This window comes from Lacerta agilis, chromosome 1 (genome assembly GCF_009819535.1).
Source record: "Lacerta agilis isolate rLacAgi1 chromosome 1, rLacAgi1.pri, whole genome shotgun sequence".
Lineage (NCBI taxonomy): Eukaryota > Metazoa > Chordata > Lepidosauria > Squamata > Lacertidae > Lacerta > Lacerta agilis.
Genome location: NC_046312.1, coordinates 19975957 through 19992765, shown reverse-complemented (window position 1 = coordinate 19992765; position 16809 = coordinate 19975957). Strand labels below are relative to the sequence as shown.

Here is a 16809-nt window from a genome sequence, read left to right as displayed (position 1 = left end):
ATGCATCTTTTCATGTATACTTTAAGACACATTGTTCAGTGTTGACTGAACACAGTGTGAGTTGGGAGGACTTGACTTCTAGGCCGAGCTCTGTTACTGTCTTACGTTTAAGGAAGGTGGTTGCTTTTAGGTCATATTTTCTCACAGTTTATGGAAACAAGTCCTTGCTGAAGACAAGATAAAGAACAGGAGTGAAAACTACTTTGCCCCATAGACTGGGTCTGATTCCCCCCACCCATTTGTTTTTGGCGCCAAGACCACCATCCATTTGGGTGGAATCTGTGGAGAGAGTTGTGGGGGGAAATACAGAGGTCTGAGCTGCACACCACCCCCTGGACCACCTCTGAGGAAGAACCATCCTTCCCTCTTTTCTTGAACCACCCCTCCCTCAACTGAAGCAGAGCAGAAAAGGAGGGGGGACTTTGGCATGCTTTAACATTTCCTGAGTCCTTAGCACTTGGGAGACATAAGTAAGACCTTAGTGCCCTTTCCTGTTTCTGATCTGCTCTGATCAGCGTAGAACTACAATGAAGGAATCACACACACACACACACACACACACACACAGATTTGCCAAACAGTGAGGACAGAAAGAGAAAGGGTCGAAATTGCTCACCACAGCAAAGCCAGAGAGCAGGGCCAAAGTGTGCTGGGTGAGTAAATCATCTCCTCTCCAGATTGATCAAGGAGTGGGTGATTTCCATCTATGATGGCAGTGTCATGGGTGGAAAGATTTCAATAACTCTTTTCATCCCCCGACATACAAATGCAAATCATTCCTCCTCAGTCCTCAGATCAATCAGCTGAAGAGTAGAAGGGGACAATAAACCCTCTCCCCTCTCCTTCCCTGATCAACACAGATCAGATGAGGAAGGCAGGTGTGTGTGTGTGTGTGTGTGTGTATGTGTGTGTGTGTATGCATGCCTCCAATATGTGGTTTATGGCTAAGATCAAGTGAGCTAATGGTTAGACTTGGGTGTGCCCAGTGGAGTTGTTGATTTCCCCCCTTACTGATACGAAAACCCCAGCTTCCAAAGCAGTTTGATACATGCTATGATGTGCTACTTCCCCCCAGCTGTACAGAACTAGAAGTGCAGTTCTTTGGATCCCAGCCAAAGAGTTTAGAAAGTCAGTCTTAGTCGGCTGCCAAGGCATCAGCCTCTAGCTGGGAGAAACAAAGATGTAATTGCCGGTTAACCACTTGAAATGGCCCTTCCAGATGACACTGAGCATATGCACAGGGAGGTGGGGAACAGAACATTCTTATCCCTCACCACTGCCGTGCCATAGTTCCCACTGTAGACTGTATGCTGTATTCAGTGATACTTAATGGGTTTTTATGCTCTGTGGCTCCTCTTTTGAATCAGGAGGAAATGTATTGCCAAGGCACAGTTTGACTAAGAGCCCCATATGGACCAGTGTGAAATTTAGAAGCAGATCACATCCTGCCTACTTTGAACTGTTGATCAGTTTTAAAAACTGATGAGAAATAATACTGTGATGGCTCATATTTCTAATAAAATACTCAGCATTAATAGATTTAGTCCTCTCTAGATTGTTGCCTCAGTTGAGGCCCCAATGTGTGCCTTTGTTTAGCATATGCGAGTTTCCACACTCATTTCAAAGTATGGAATGGTGGAATCAATACCAAAGAATTCATTCATTCATTAATTGATTCTCTGCATAGAAAGAGATGTGCAAGTTCTTTCATGTGAGGGAGAATTCCACCTGCATTTGGGAAGCCAAACAAAAGACTTCTGTACACCAAAGCCTTTATGGTTGCCAAGGTGACGTTGGAGGGGTACAGGGATGGGACACGTGAGACACCAAAGTTGAGGCACGGATATGATATCTTCTTGTTCTAGTCAAGAGAGGAGAATGGCTTTGGGTTTTTACCTTGCAATAAATGTGTTGAGGATCACAAAATCCATAGGAAAGAACTTTTAAAATATGACTGTACTAAGTCAATATTTCCCCCCCCCCATTGATATACTTAAAAGCAGTGAAGTTCAGCAGTTCTGCTTTATGCTATTCCAATCTGACTTGTGTGATTTGGGTTCTTTTGTTTTTGCCTGAAGGAAAAACAGGAAGTCAAACTCCTAGAGCTGGTGAAAAAAAGGATGCACACCAAAGACCACTGGAGGCAACGTGGGTGAAAGATTGGCAGGAGTTGGAGTAAAATCTTGAACAATAAGGACCAGAGAGGAGAGACTGACTGCATCTCACAATGTTAACATCTTCTGTCAGTTAAATAAATTCCTATGTTGTAAAATATCTTCATAGAAATAATGTAATATGTGCAGAATTCCAATGTTGTAAGTGAAGTGTTTAATTCAATGTTACTTTAGCAATGTGCTTAAAAACTGCTGCAGCTAAAGAGACAGGGTTTTACCTCCCCTTCCTCCCTCTCAATTATGCCTTTTAATAGTTCAGGTTCTTCAAATTGGAATACAAGTGCCCCCTACTTTAAAATATACTTATTTATGAGTGTAGGGCTCCTACTATATATTTGCTATGGAAATAGGACCATATAGGTGAAATTGCTCTGCATATAGGATTAACCGACCAAGCAACATCTTATCTCTGGAAAAAAAAGCTTTAGTATTGAACCTGGAAGCATGGACAAAGAAATATTGAGTAGTCATTTACAATACAGTTGTGCTATAATTTTAAGTAAGATTGCTTACCTGGTGTATACAAATTCTCAAGAGGGTTTTCTTTTCAACTTTTAATAAGAACAAATACCTCCAAAAATGCATACAAATGATTATTCATGAGTTTCATATCTCAGTTTCATTGTATAAATACTTTGTTTTAACTTCTAGTATTTCAGGTTGTAGTTTCTCTTTATCCAACACTTTAGAAATAATGCAATCTAGTTTTTAATTAGTTGTTATTTCAAGCTATCATGCTTTTAGCTATGTCAACGGCATTTTGTTTGTATTCATCCTAACATTTCTATCAAAATTTGCCTGCAACATGCAGTTCTATTTAAAAAGTTCTATTTATGCCAATACTTGAGAGAGACTGTATGAAGCTATTGTCAGCTTCTCTATTTCAGAAATGCAATCAGCAAAACTATATTGATATCAGAAATCTGTTTTTTAAAATATATTGGTGTATGATAAAGATAATCTAATTTGTGAATGAATATGTGTGTGGTTACTTTTTACAATGTGGAATAATGAATGCTTTACGCACAATAAAACGTAGGATATGAAAGTATTTGCATGTTTTGGGTGGGAGAGATCTAATTTTTGCAATTAAGAAGTGCAGCTGAGACATAAAGTCATGGATCCTATGATCACTATACCAGCGGCTCTGGCTCCAGGCCTAACAGTAGTGTAATATTTTACATTTCTATAATCAAAGGCGGATATAGCAACTAGGGATGGGTTACTTTCAGTTTCTCTTATTTTTCCACTCTTGAGTTCAGTTTTCCACTTAAGTTTCTTGATTTATTTATTTTCAAGTCTTCATGGAGGTTCATCAGCATTTTAGTGCAAATTTCTCCTAGGACACACATTTGTGTGTACAATCTTGCCCAATACAATTCTTTCCCCAGAACAGTTTCCCCTAATATAATGCACTTTTGTAGGATTCTCATTAATATATTTTCATTAACAATTTAAACTTCACCACCGTATATGCATTTCTGTACATGTTATCAGGCTGGAGAACTGCACCGCACAATATGGAGAAGTCTGAATTGCAAACCAGGTGCCTTTGGCTTTCCCAGTGTGGCTAGCAAGAGGAAGTCCGGAACACAGAGTCCTGCGGTGTGACCACTGCCTTCATGCACAATGGTCATGATCCCTGCCCGTAATTTATTGATATGGGTATGAGAAAAGGAATATAGATGGGAGCCACATGGATAAGGTAGAAGATGCTGCACCAGCAGGGTGACACAGGGCAATTGCATGAAACGCCCAGCAGCTCAGTGGATAATGGCATTGCAATGGATTTAAGATTCACCCTGGTAAGTTGCAACTGTGGCTTCTACAGGGCAAAGGACAGCTTAGTGGTTTGGGTGACGACAGTAATTTTAGATGGGGAAAGGATATATGGTAAACCCCGATCTAGCTGGTTCTCAAATAGCTCAGTTGGTTAGAGCGTGGTCCTAATAGCACCAAGGTTGCAGGATCGATCCCTGTAAGGGACAACAGCATATTCCTGCATTGCAGGGAGTTGGACTAGATGATCCTGAGGCTCCTTTCCAACTCTGATCTATGATTTCATCTCAGCATGCAAAAGATTGGTGCCTTTTTGGTAATATTTGAGGGTCCAAGCGCAACAAAAGCAGTAGCAGCAGCACATAGGTGGGGTGGGAATGTCTTTGAACTGGCATGATAAGACGGGAGGAATTAAAATATTTGTACCTACAGAACAGGAACTATCACTGCAAAAATCAAACATCATGAAAATTTGGTGCAGCGTCAATACAGTCTTAATACTTAATACTGAAAGGGTTTTCTGGGGTGTTGCAGCCCAGCATTAGCAGGTTTGTGGTGGTCCCTATCTCCTGCCTCCCAGGTTTAAAGTGATGTACGCTTACTTGTAGCATATGTAGTGAACCTGCATGGCAAAGCACCTGGACCAATAGCTTCAGGAGATTAGCCAGTTCATCCTCAGGATGCCTTATCCTCATTTATCACATTCCACCACACCTCCCTCCCACTTATTAGGATGATGTCACTGTCTGCTGGTTGGTTTGTTTGTTTTTCCATGCCATCCCTTCATCCCCTCCTACCCTCCACTAAGGATGGTCAAATCCGTCGATTTCGGTTCCCCTCCGTTTCTCATTTATCTGCTCTTCAGTTCATTTCTCCACATGTCCGCATCAGTTTGTGATGCTTACAAAAGGTCCTCATGCAAATGCATTGGCACTTTAGTGTGAAGTTCTGCATATATCTACTCTTATGAGTTGGGAGAGGGTCATTCTGGATGTCCCCCCTGGGTCGCTTCATATTCTCAGGCTCTTGTATCTGTGGAGCTTGAATGTAAAAGGGACAGCTCATACCCTGTCAAGGTAATGGCTTTAGCTGGCCAGTTCACTGCTCATCAGCATCTCAAAGAATGAGCTAAGTGAAGGTGCTCTCCCAGAGGCGGGGTAGGCATTTCCCCACTCCACTCACCTGGCTAGAGAGCATGTGAACCTAGGCAGAAGAACAATAGCCACAGTATTTTGTGAGAGTGTTGGTGCTGACCTTTAAAGCCCTAAACGGCCTCGGCCCGGTATACCTGAAGGAGTGCTCCACTCCCATTGTTCAGGTCCAGCTCCGAGGGCCTTCTGGCGGTTCCCTCACTGCAAGAAGGGAGGTTACAGGGAACCAGGCAGAGGGACTTCTTGGTAGTGGCGCCTGCCCTGTGGAACGCCCTCCCATCAGATGTCAAGGAAATAAACAACTATCTGACTTTTAGAAGACATCTGAAGGCAGCCCTGTTTAGGGAAGTTTTTAATGTTTAATGTTTTATTCTGTTGGGAGCCACCCAGAGTGGCTGGGGAAACCCAGCCAGATGGGCAGGGTATGTATAAATAAACAAACAATTAATTAATTAAGTAATTTATTATTATTATTATTATTATTATTAGAGCTGGCAGGCTGGATGCTAGTGACAGAGAGAGAGAGAGATGTTGGATTCGTGCTGGATTTTGGTGCTCCCCTGGTTTCTAAAGCTGTCGTTGTGTTAATGCTGTGAGCCCCTCTATCCTCTGCTCAGGTTGTGTATATGTATAAATAAAGCCATATATCCTAAGACACCACAGTCTCTGCTTCATTCCAAGGCAACCGAGCCAAATAAGGGCAGGAACCCCTGGAGTGGCTAAGAGATTGGGGTGTCATGGAATGACATTTTTGCAAAGCAATTCCCCATAATGGGGATTCCTTAATGTTAACATTCAGAAATATATGCATTTGATCTTTGAACATGCATATGTTTACTTGACTGAGAACAGCAGTGCAAATTTCGGAGAAGTGTGAATTTCGAATTTAGCTTCTGAGATCTTGCTAGTGCTCGGGTGGCAACGCAACAGGCAAGATTCAGACCTCCGTCCTTGGGATGTTTGTGTGTGTTTGTTGATCATCTGCTGCATGGTCTCATCAGAAAGACATCTGTGGTGAATAACAAATGGAGAGGGGAGAGGTTCCCTGGCTGCTAACCCTTGTGAGAAAAAGCAACAACATAGCTGAACTAGCAGTGTTTTTATTGAGCAGCATTAGGAGCAGAACAAATTCTGACTGCAGTTCTTCTCAGGCATTATTTGCATGAATGGGACAAGTGTGGTGAAAGGGGCTGTGTTTGTGGAATGCCCGCCTTATCCCCAGAGCTGCATGGCTTCTCTCACTGTCATGTTGGGATGCCTGAATTAGGGAGACAGCTTTAAACGTGGAGGCTTCTGGTGTGATCTAGATTTTGCACCACACAAGAAGCTTCTGCTTGCAGGAGAGGCTCCCTGCTTCAGTCATTATGGCCCATTATGGTGGAAGAGGGAGGATTTACCCAACCCCAGGGCTAGGGCTAAATATGGCATCCTCTCATCTCCTTCCCCCACATTGCCCCTTTCACATGAATAAGACCTGCAAGCTCCTCTTTGCAGGTGTTGTGGAGATGCAAACAGCACCTTTAGGGACAAAGAGCAGCTGTCTCCAATCGAACCATTTGTAGGGAGGAAAGAGCTGATCTCTTCCCCATGGGCTGTGGTCCCAAACAACAGCTTTTTTTCTGGAAGAGGAAATGCAATAAACACCGTTTGAAAAGAGGCATGCTTTTTATGTAACGTGTAGCTTGACCCATAAAGGACCACTAAAAGAAGATGGACCAAATAGAAATGTGTGGCTTTTATTCACAGCTCTGTAGGGTCGATAACTCTGCCAAGGAACAGCAATGCATTTATGCTCGCTTCATAGATCATGAAAAGGAACGGCCTGTTCACCCGGATGACTGGTGGCAGCGAGTATGCCATGATTTCTGACCCACTGGCAGCTACAGCTTCGGTCCCCCACTCATCCACTTCAATAGCTGCTCTTTGGAGAACCTGAGAACGTCGGAAATGGATGAGTTTTCATAGTAAAGCGGCCTGCATTTCATGCAACACTGATCTCCATTGGCCATGTTAGCTGGAGCTGATGGGAGTTGTAGTCCAATATCTGGAGGGCGCTATGCTGGGTACCCCTCATGGGGGTCATTAGAGATTTATATGAGAACAGGACTCCAGACATTGCTGAAGCAGCTTCAAATAGCACAATCGTTGCCAACGTGCTTCCCTCAAGTTTGGGGGGTTGGACTACAGAACATCTAGAGGCCATCAGGTTGGCAAAGGCTGAGATAGCAAGTTCAGAAAGGTGATTTTTGCCAGCACCATGGCAAAGAGAGAAGGTACCAAACATCTGCTTAAAATGCACCCTCTCTCGGTCTCTCAAGGCTGCTCCATCACTGCAATTAATATAACGAAAACTTCTTTGTTAATTGCAGTCATGTTGTCCCATTCCAGCAAAGGTGGTTATCCACACAACTGCAACATGGTTCTGCAAACAGACAACTCTTTGGGATTGGGTCCTGCAAAAGTGAAAACACCTCAAATCTGCAAGTTATTGGGTAGGTCAGAGATACAGAGCAATCTAAGCACCATCACTTGATTGCTTTGAGATCCTAGTTTCCTTTCTCTTTTCCTGCCTCCAAACGGGTGATCAGCGTTGTCTAATCTGGCAATGCCAAACTTCTTCCCAGCACACTGATACTGAACAAATAGTACACAGCAGTGTGCCTGGATCTCAACGTTGGGACAGTTGTGCCTTGTGAAATGGGATAGCATGCAGTTCTGCAGGAAAAGTGGTCACACTTACCTGGGATACTTTTACATCTCTCTCATTTGTGAGGTGGCTGAGGTCTGCTTCACTGGAGAAAAGATCTTTAATTCCCAGATCTTGAAGCAATTGATGCATGTGGTATTTCTGGTCTAGCTTGAACTTTGGAAAGTAAATGTCCATTTTCCTGTAATGCAAATAAACAATATTTGGTGACAAATGTAAGTTGAATGGAGAACGTGCATAAAAACTGCTCATTGTACACATTGACTGGACAGCTATGAAGAATGGGCATAAATGAACATTGACAAACAGGTACGGTTGCCATATTCCCCAAAGTGAAAATCTGGACAAAAGTTGTTGAGCTTTCATTTGTGGGGGTGAGGTGGGGGGGGGGTCAAAGTTGTTCAGTTGTGGGGTTTTTTTCAAAGTTGTTGAGTTTTTAATGGGCTTTTCTGGGATTGTTGAAGATTTTTTTAAAAAACAAAACCCTACTTGCCATATATCCGGGTTTCCCCAGACATTTTGCTGATTCGCAGAAATCCCCCTGGACTCCATTTTCAAGCCCGTTTCCCAGCTGTGTCCTTGGAAATCCAGGCGTATGGCAGCTCTACAAGCAGCCTTGGGAAGGTGTTCAGAGGCACAGGGAGGGAGTGTTTTGACTATACATGATTTTGGCTTTATGCAATATCTCCAGAATGTAACCCCTGTGTAGGGGAGTCAACTATATCATTCAGAGAATGTGGACTTTGACAAACATATAAAACCCCTTAATGGTAGTTCATTTGTTCATACAAGTGTTCATTTGTGAGGCTGGAAGCCATGGGAAATGTAACTTCTATGGTTCCCATCATCTCTGCATACTGTAGGAAGTTTGGGCCTAGATACAGTATGTGTGTGTGTGTGTGTGTGTGTGTGTGTGTGTGTGTGTGTGTGTATATATATATATATATATATATATATATATATATATATATATATATATATATATGTTTTTGTGTTCCAGTGCTTGATCATTTCTCAGAAGAAGTGAAAGCAAAGAACTTGTCTTTGCGGAAAAGGTGACAAGCTCCAGGGATCCATCATAGTTAAACCCCTTTCCTTCCTTATTCAGGTACATTGCCCTCTTTCTTTCCTTCTCCTTTGAATATTCTAGCTTGCATCAATCTAGCGTCTTAGCAACAAAAAGCACAACATTTCCTGTACCTGCTATTCATGGTCCTAAGCCAAGACTCCACCAGCTCATTTGTTAAATGGTCTTCAACGGACATAAAATCAGCACCCTTCTCAGGTATGACGATCAGCATGTGTGCGCTCCCTTTGTATGGCAGCTTCAGCACAACACAGCTCAAGCTCTTATCGAATGTGATGGCAACCCTCTCTGTCTTGGACATCATCGGTACTTGGACAGTCCTGTAATTGTCAATATAGAAGGTGGCCGGTTCTGTGTACTTGGGAGGAAACGGGTGTAGCCAGTTGCCTGAGAATAGACACAGAAACACAACCATTTATTCTATAACGCTGACATAATCCACATCAGCTGCAGGAAACTTCAGGGACAATCCGGACAAAGCCAAGTCCCCATTTATTGCCATTTCAGCATGTGCTTAACCCTTCCGCTGAAATGAATGGGATTTCAAAGCATGTAACTTTGGCATGGTTGATCACTGGTTGAAGGCAGCCCTGTTTAGGGAAGCTTTTAATGTGTGATATTTTAATGTATTTTGATTTTTGTTGGAAGCCGTCCGGAGTGGCTGGGGAAATCCAGCCAGATGGGTGGGGCATAAATAATAAATATTATTATTATTTTCTAATAGGGTTCCTGGGTGTATAGCCCTCATAGACAGCTCCTTCCCAAGCCATGCCCCTGTTGGAACATACTTCATACATATTTTTGTCGGGATGAAAGGAGTCCTTGAAGTGTGATGATGCCTCAGGCTTATATGGGGGAGTATGGAGATGGGGTTTGTGTGTGCATGTACAGGAACTAGCTTATTGTACAAAAATAAGGGTTACATTCATTGCTGTTCCCACTTTTGCCTCTGTTCCTGCCTGGAAAATTGCCCAGAAGGGAATGTGGCTTTTGGGTTATCATAATACCTTCAAAAGACTCTTGTTTGTCCCCACCCTGAACAGTTGGCTAGATAGCTCAGTTGATTAGAGCATGGTGTTGATAAGTTGCAGGTTTGATCTGAAGAAGAAGAAGAAGAAGAAGAGGAAGAGGAGGAGGAGGAGTAGGAGGAGTTTGGACTTGATATTCCACTTTTTCACTACCCTAAGGAGTCTCAAGGGAGGGACGCGGGTGGCGCTGTGGTCTAAACCACAGAGCAGCCTAGGGCTTGCCGATCGAAAGGTCGGCAGTTTGAATCCCCGCGGCGGGGTGCGCTCCCGTTGTTTGGTTCCTGCTCCTGCCAACCTAGCAGTTCGAAACCACGTCAAAGTGCAAGTAGATAAATAGGTACCGCTCCAGCGGGAAGGTAAACGGTGTTTCTGTGCGCTGCTCTGGTTCGCCAGAAGCGGCTTAGTCATGCTGGCCACATGACCCAGAAGCTGTATGCCGGCTCCCTCGGCCAGTAAAGCGAGATGAGCGCCGCAACCTCAGAGTCGTTTGCGACTGGGCCTAATGGTCAGGGGTCCCTTTACCTTTACCTTTAAGGAATCTCAAAGTGGCTAACAATCTCCTTTTCCCTTCCTCCCCCACAACAAACACTCTGTGAGGTGAGTGAGGCTGAGAGACTTTAGAGAAGTGTGACTAGCCCAAGGTCACCCAGCAGCTGCATGTGGAGGAGCGGGGAATCGAATCCGGTTCACCAGATTACAAGCCTACCACTCTTAACCACTACACCACAGGGACAACTGCATATTGGTTGGACTGGATGTTCCTCAGGGTCCCTTCCAATTCTATGACATCCTTTTCTCCACACTCCACATAGTTTCTCTTCTTCTCTATGAGTCACCTTCTAGACCTCCCAGGATTGCCCTTTCAATCGCAGAAGGGGTGCCATCCTGCATATTTGTAGGTTGCTTAAAGCCCACCAAAGCCAACAGAGCTTCTGTAGCCTCCCTGTGCTCTCAAGATAGCTCTATCTTCTTTTTCTCTCATCAGCACACTTTATCGCAACTCAACAATTAGTGAAGGAGTGAAAAATCAGAACAGGAGCTAAAAATATAGAAGAGAGAAATTAGGGGATATTTAATTGCAGTGTCTTTTTGGTTGCCATGGAGCCCTTTGAAAATATTTCTGACAAGCAACACCCAGTGGCTGGAAACATTCCTTGCAGTCTTTTTCTCCACTTATTAAAAGGGTCGACAGAAATTGAGGGGGGACGCAGATGGCCTTGATTTTTGCCACCATGCAAAATTCTGCAATAACAAAGAGACCACGTAGGTCCGCATCTATATGACACCCCAATAGATGTGCTGATGACCACCAACCTGGATGACTTTGAAAGAGGATTAGGACAAATCCATAGAGGAGAAAGGCTCTCAATGGCTACAAGGCATGATGGCGATGTTGTACCTCATGGTTGGAGCTAGTGCACTTCTGAATGTCAATTGCTGGGAATCACAATTGAGAAGAGTGATATTGGCATCTGGCTGGTCACTGTAAGAACAGGATGCTGAACTACATGAGCCTTTGGAATGACTCGAGAACTTTTTTATGTTCCTAACAAAACACAGTGGTTCCCTCTTTGAAAGTCGTGTAAGTTCATGGCCACCACTTGATCTTGTGGGAGAAAACTCATTAGTATCTTCAAGCAGCACATCTTTAAACTTTGAATTCACTCCCACAAGAGACAGTGACAGCCACCAACTTGTATGGCTTTAAAAGAGGATGAGAGACATTCATGTAGGATATGGCTATCAATAGCTACCAGTCATGATGGCTAATACTGTATTCTACCTTCACTGTATGCCTGTGAATACCATTTGCAGGGAATCACAACTGCTGTTGCACTCACATCCTGCTTGTAGGCTTCCCGTTGGCCTCTGCCGAGACCAGAATGCTGCATTTAGATGGGTCATGGGCCTGATCCTGCAGGGCTCTTCTTGTATTTTTATGTTAAGTTCTTATGAGAAGACCAGCTCCTACATTGAAAACAGCAGGGAGAGCTGCAATGGACATGCACACGTTTTAAGAATCCTATTTTCACTTCCTGAAATTCATTGAATATGTGGGGGGAGAGAGCGCCTTTTACAACTTCCACCGTCTGCATGGAGGTCAGAAGCAGAATGCAAGCACAACCCAACTTCACCCTGCGTGTGGTTCGAAGGTTCACATAGCTACACTACATTGGTGAGAGGTGACTGGTGACTCCTGTTTTATAGATTTGGTTACTGCTTTGGGGGGGGGGCATTTATGGCAACAATGCTAGCTTCAGATACATAGATTTCTCTGGAATAGCTCTAGTCTAGGGATGGGCAGCTGGTCCCTAGAGCCCCTTAAAGAGAAGCAGCTGACCCTTCGGCTGCCGATAAAGGAACAAGACAGATGAGAGAAAAGGAATGAATGTGGTGATAAGACTTGCATGCCCTCCAACATTTCTCCAGTGAAAGTAGAAATGTTGAGTGCTATTTTTCTAGAAAAGGAAGTGCTGGAACTCACCACGAACACCTCTCTCATTCTCTTAGAATGGCAATGGCGCCCACCTAAGAGGGGCTAGAACTGAGTTCTGGTGAGCTCCGGCTGAAAAAAGCCCTGGGGACATCCTATTCCATACCCTCCAACATTTCTCCAATGAAAATAGGTATGTCCTAAGGAAAAGCAGGACATTGTGGGATCAAATAAGAAACCAGGATGGCTTCTGTAAATTTGGGGCTGTCCCTGGAAAATAGGGACACTTGGAGGGTCTGGTCTTGCTGGTAATGTAGAATGGCAGGCAGAAAGACTCTTCCATAAACCTAGCTGTTAACCACAGCTCTGTTCACCTCTCTTAAGAAACAAAACAAAAAACAGCAAAGATATCTATGATCCCAATGATCGTTACCTTTAAAGAGAATGCAGTTCACCAGGATGATTCTAGCCTGGTGATCGACTGCATCGAACAAGCTAGGGATTTTCCCTCTAGTCTTTTGTTTCACATGTTGGTTGATGGCGTTTTTGGCATGAGTAGAGTTGTGGAAATCAACCGTCAGAAACTCCATATCGAAGTATCGCTTGGACAAGTTGCGGAAGACGTCCTTGATCTGGAAGCCTTTCTGGACGAAAGAGAAGCTGTCCTGCAAAAGAGTGAACTCCTTGTTCTTGGCGAGGCTGACACTTAGCTGCTGGAACAAAGATGGCAGCCGGTTCTCTTTGTCATCCAGAAAGTGGAGGTTTAGAGTCTGAATCATTTGGTGGTGTGTGTCCCCTTCAGAAGCCAGCAAGAAGGCTGCCAAAGCGAAGGACAAGGACAATGGGGAAAAGAACACATTGTTGTCATGCTTCAGCGCTATTTTTCTGTAGAGATTGAATCCAAAATTGGTGTTCTTTTCGGTGAAGTTGCGCATGGAGGACTCCGGCACAAACTCTTCCCCAGATGGATCTGGCACAGTATTATGTAGGGATAGTTTATCAGTGTCATTGAAAGGCCAGAGGTTTAGGATGACACTCTGCTCTGTCTCCACCCCTGAAACAACAGCTGTTTCATTTGATAAGCACATGCCAGCCCACAGTTCAAATAAGACAAGAAAAAAGGCAGATTTCATGTTGGAGTACAGCAATGAACTTCTTTCTGGTGAATAAAATGAAAATAGGTTAGAGAAATGGATGAAAATACTTTATTCTTGCAGTGAAACAAAATGCCAGGAGACATACAGTATATTTCAGACACTTCGAGTGTCCCTATTTTCCAGGGACAGTCGCAGATTTACAGAAGCCATCCTGGTTTCTGATTTGATCCCAGAATGTCCCACTTTTCCTTAGGACATCCCTATTTTCATCCGAGAAACATTGGGGAGTATGGAGTTATGCAATGCCTGAGCCAAGGAGATACGGTGGTACCTCGACTTACGAATTTAATCCGTTCCGAATGCACATTCGTAGGTCGGAAAATTCGTAAGTCGAAAAAAGCGATTTCCCCATAGGAATGCATTGGAAACAAAAAATTCGTAAAAATTCGCAAGTCAAGTAAACCGCATCTAAAATTCATAAGTCGAGTAAACCCCATCTAAAACCGCCAACAGATGTCCATTTGTAAGTTGAAAAATTCATATGTTGAGTAATTCGTAAGTCGAGGTACAGTGAGTAACTATACAACCTTTAGAAGACACCTGAAGGCCGTCCTGTAGAGGGAGGTTTGGAATGTTTAATGTTTTATTATGTTTTTATATATGTTGGAAACCATGCAGAGTGCCTGGGTCAACTCAGTCAGATGGGCAGGGCACAACAACAACAACAACAACAACAACAACAACAACTGAATAGAACACCCCTATTTTCATTGGAGAAATGTTGGAGGGTATATTTTATCCCACGCATCATACTCATATCTAATCTTTTCTCCAAGTTTGGCTTCCTTAACCTAGGGTCCCCAGATATTGGTGGACCCCAACTCCCATCAGCCTTGCCCGTTGGCCATGCTGAGAATGATAGAAGTTGGAGTCCAACAACTTCTGAGCATCCAAATTCGGAAAAGGCTCCTCTGAGGCTGCATTCATATTATAAATTTGGAGTACATTCCCAACCCAAGAATCCTGGGAACGGTAGTTTACCCACCACAGAGCTACAATTCCCAGGACATTTAACAAACTGTGTATGGTGTGTACACAGCCTAAGATTAAATAGCCCCCCATTTTATCCTTGCAGCCACCCAAGCCACTTGCCGAATTTAATTCTGCTCTTAAATCTGAACAATGCGAATGTGAATGGAAAGACCCCTGCAATGCCAGTCTCAAATAGATATAACAATGACATTCTGATTAGATGAAAAATTAAAAATGGGGCGTTCAAGGGGTGGGCTTTGGAATATACATGAACAGTTTTAATAATAATAATAATAATAATTATTATTATTATTATTATTTGTACCCCGCCCATTTGGCTCGATTTCCCCAGCCACTCTGGGCGGCTTCCAACAGAAATCAAATACAAAAATATCACACATTAAAAACTTCCCTAAAAAGGGCTGCCTTCAGGTATTTTCTGAATGTCAGGTAGTTGATTATTTCCTTGACCTGTGATGGGAGAGCGTTCCACAGGGCGGGTGCCACTACCGAGAAGGCCCTCTGCCTGGTTCCCTGTAGCTTTGCTTCTTGCAGTGAGGGAACCGCCAGAAGGCCCTCGGCGCTGGATCTCAGTGTCCGGGCTGAATGATGGGGGTGGAGACGCTCCTTCAGGTATACAGGACCGAGGCCGTTTAGGGCTTTAAAGGTCAGCACCAACACTTTGAATTGTGCTCATAAACACACTGGGAGCCAATATAGATCTCTCAGGACCGGTGTTATGTGGTCCCGGCGGCCACTCCCAGTCACCAGTCTAGCTGCCGCATTCTGGATTAATTGCAGTTTCCGGGTCACCTTCAAAGGTAGCCCCACATACAGCATTGCAGTAGTCCAAGCGGGAGATAACCAGAGCATGCACCACTCTGGTGAGACAGTCCGCGGGCAGGTAGGGTCTCAGCCTGCGTACCAGATGGAGCTGATAGACAGCTGCCCTGGACACAGAATTAACCTGCGCCTCCATGGACAGCTGTGAGTCCAAAATGACTCCCAGGCTGTGCACCTGGTCCTTCAGGGGCACAGCTACCCCATTCAGGACCAGGGAATCCTCCACACCTGCCCTCCTCCTGTCCCCCCAAAAGGCACATTCAAAATAATGTGGGTTAGAAAGCAGGGTCTCCCTCCTTCAAGGCTCCCAGAGGAAGAAGGAGATGTGTGAATGCAGAATAAGAAAGAGCTTGGTTTTAAATATTGCTTAGCTTGAATGTAAACAACACAGGGATACCAGTCTGAGAACGTTTTAAAGAGTCACATGGCAAGCATTAAGAAAGCATTGCCTGTGATCCTTGAGAGCTGCTGCCAGTCAAAGTAGACAGCACTGGGCTAGGTGGACAAATAGCCAAACCTGGTATATAGCAGCTTCCTATTTTTGGTACAGCTATTCCAAGCAAATGGTGCAGTTCCATAGTTGCTTGTAATGTAAGGCATTAATCCAGAACATTTTAAGGATTTACCAATGAAATGCCACCACAGTAAATGCATCTTCTTATAGGGATTGCTTTCGGAACAACAAAAAAGTTCAAAAATACAGAGGAGAATCCCTGTGGAGCTATTCACATTTCCCCTTAAGAGTAGTAAAGCATTCAAAAGTAGGAGATACGTTTTGAACTGCCCTAAAACACACACAAACCCCCAGTGTTTAAAATACAGCCGTGAATTAACTAGTGACCACTTTCAATTGACCTCCCTTCCATTATATTCTTTTAAAATGCATTTAGATTTGCAAATCTTACCAATGGGACAGCTTCTCTCTTACTTTTCTGACTCCCGTGCAAATCAAATTGCAATGTTATTATTCCAAATGAGTGAGATCCTGAGGTAAATATTTGCTGTTCCAAAGTGTAGCTTCATGCTTTTGTCTGTTGCAAATTAACTAAAGGACAAACAGGACATATGACTTCCAGAGAAGGACTAAGTGCTGCAATGCCAGGCAGGTTCCAGTAAGCAGCATGTGGAGTTAAAAGAACAACAGCATGAAAGGGCTTTCAAGAAGTTTAACGTAAACACTTCTGAAAGGCAAGACCAAAGTCGGTTTCCTGTCCACATACTTGGAGGAACAGTATGTGGTATTTGGTAGGTTTTGGTAGGTATTGAGCACTGATTCTCAACAACATGCACCTCAGAGCTTTGAAAGAACACTTCTCCCGCATCTGGCTTCCCTTTCACAAACAATCTTGGGATATTATTATTATTATTATTATTATTATTATTATTATTATTATTATTAGGCATTTTAAAGTGTTTATTGTAAATTATTATTATTAGGCATTTTAAAGGTTTATCATAAAACTAACATTATCTGTGA

General features: G+C 43.5%; 2 protein-coding genes across 3 annotated transcripts in view; one reads left to right on the top strand and one right to left on the bottom strand.

Annotated features, from left to right (window-relative positions):
- The window catches only part of PPP4R4 (protein phosphatase 4 regulatory subunit 4), a 78442-nt gene extending 75220 nt beyond the window's left edge, over positions 1–3222 (top strand). For both annotated transcript variants that reach the window (XM_033140548.1, XM_033140556.1), the window contains exon 25: positions 2079–3222. In XM_033140548.1, the coding sequence (XP_032996439.1) occupies positions 2079–2156 (78 nt within the window). In that variant the 3' untranslated portion in view covers positions 2157–3222. The remainder of the gene's footprint in view (positions 1–2078) is intronic.
- A 3597-nt stretch (positions 3223–6819) lies between these two features.
- On the bottom strand, positions 6820–16373 carry SERPINA10 (serpin family A member 10). The gene is made up of 5 exons (XM_033140535.1): positions 16238–16373; positions 12794–13519; positions 9012–9285; positions 7845–7992; positions 6820–7036 (listed from the first exon to the last, which is right to left on the bottom strand). Exons 2-5 carry the CDS (start codon positions 13491–13493, stop codon positions 6845–6847), a joined length of 1314 nt encoding a protein of 437 aa, XP_032996426.1. The 5' UTR covers positions 13494–13519; positions 16238–16373; the 3' UTR covers positions 6820–6844.
- Between the last annotated feature and the right edge of the window lie 436 nt (positions 16374–16809).

Bases quoted from the DNA above. Each gene is read 5' to 3' on its own strand.
- SERPINA10 (XM_033140535.1), bottom strand. From the start codon at position 13,493: ATGAAATCTGCCTTTTTTCTTGTCTTATTTGAACTGTGGGCTGGCATG. The intron at 9,286-12,793 runs GTAACGATCATT...GTCTATTCTCAG, and splicing joins GAACTGCATTCTCTTTAAAG to GCAACTGGCTACACCCGTTT. The intron at 7,993-9,011 runs GTACAGGAAATG...TTTGCATTACAG, and splicing joins CTTAGGACCATGAATAGCAG to GAAAATGGACATTTACTTTC.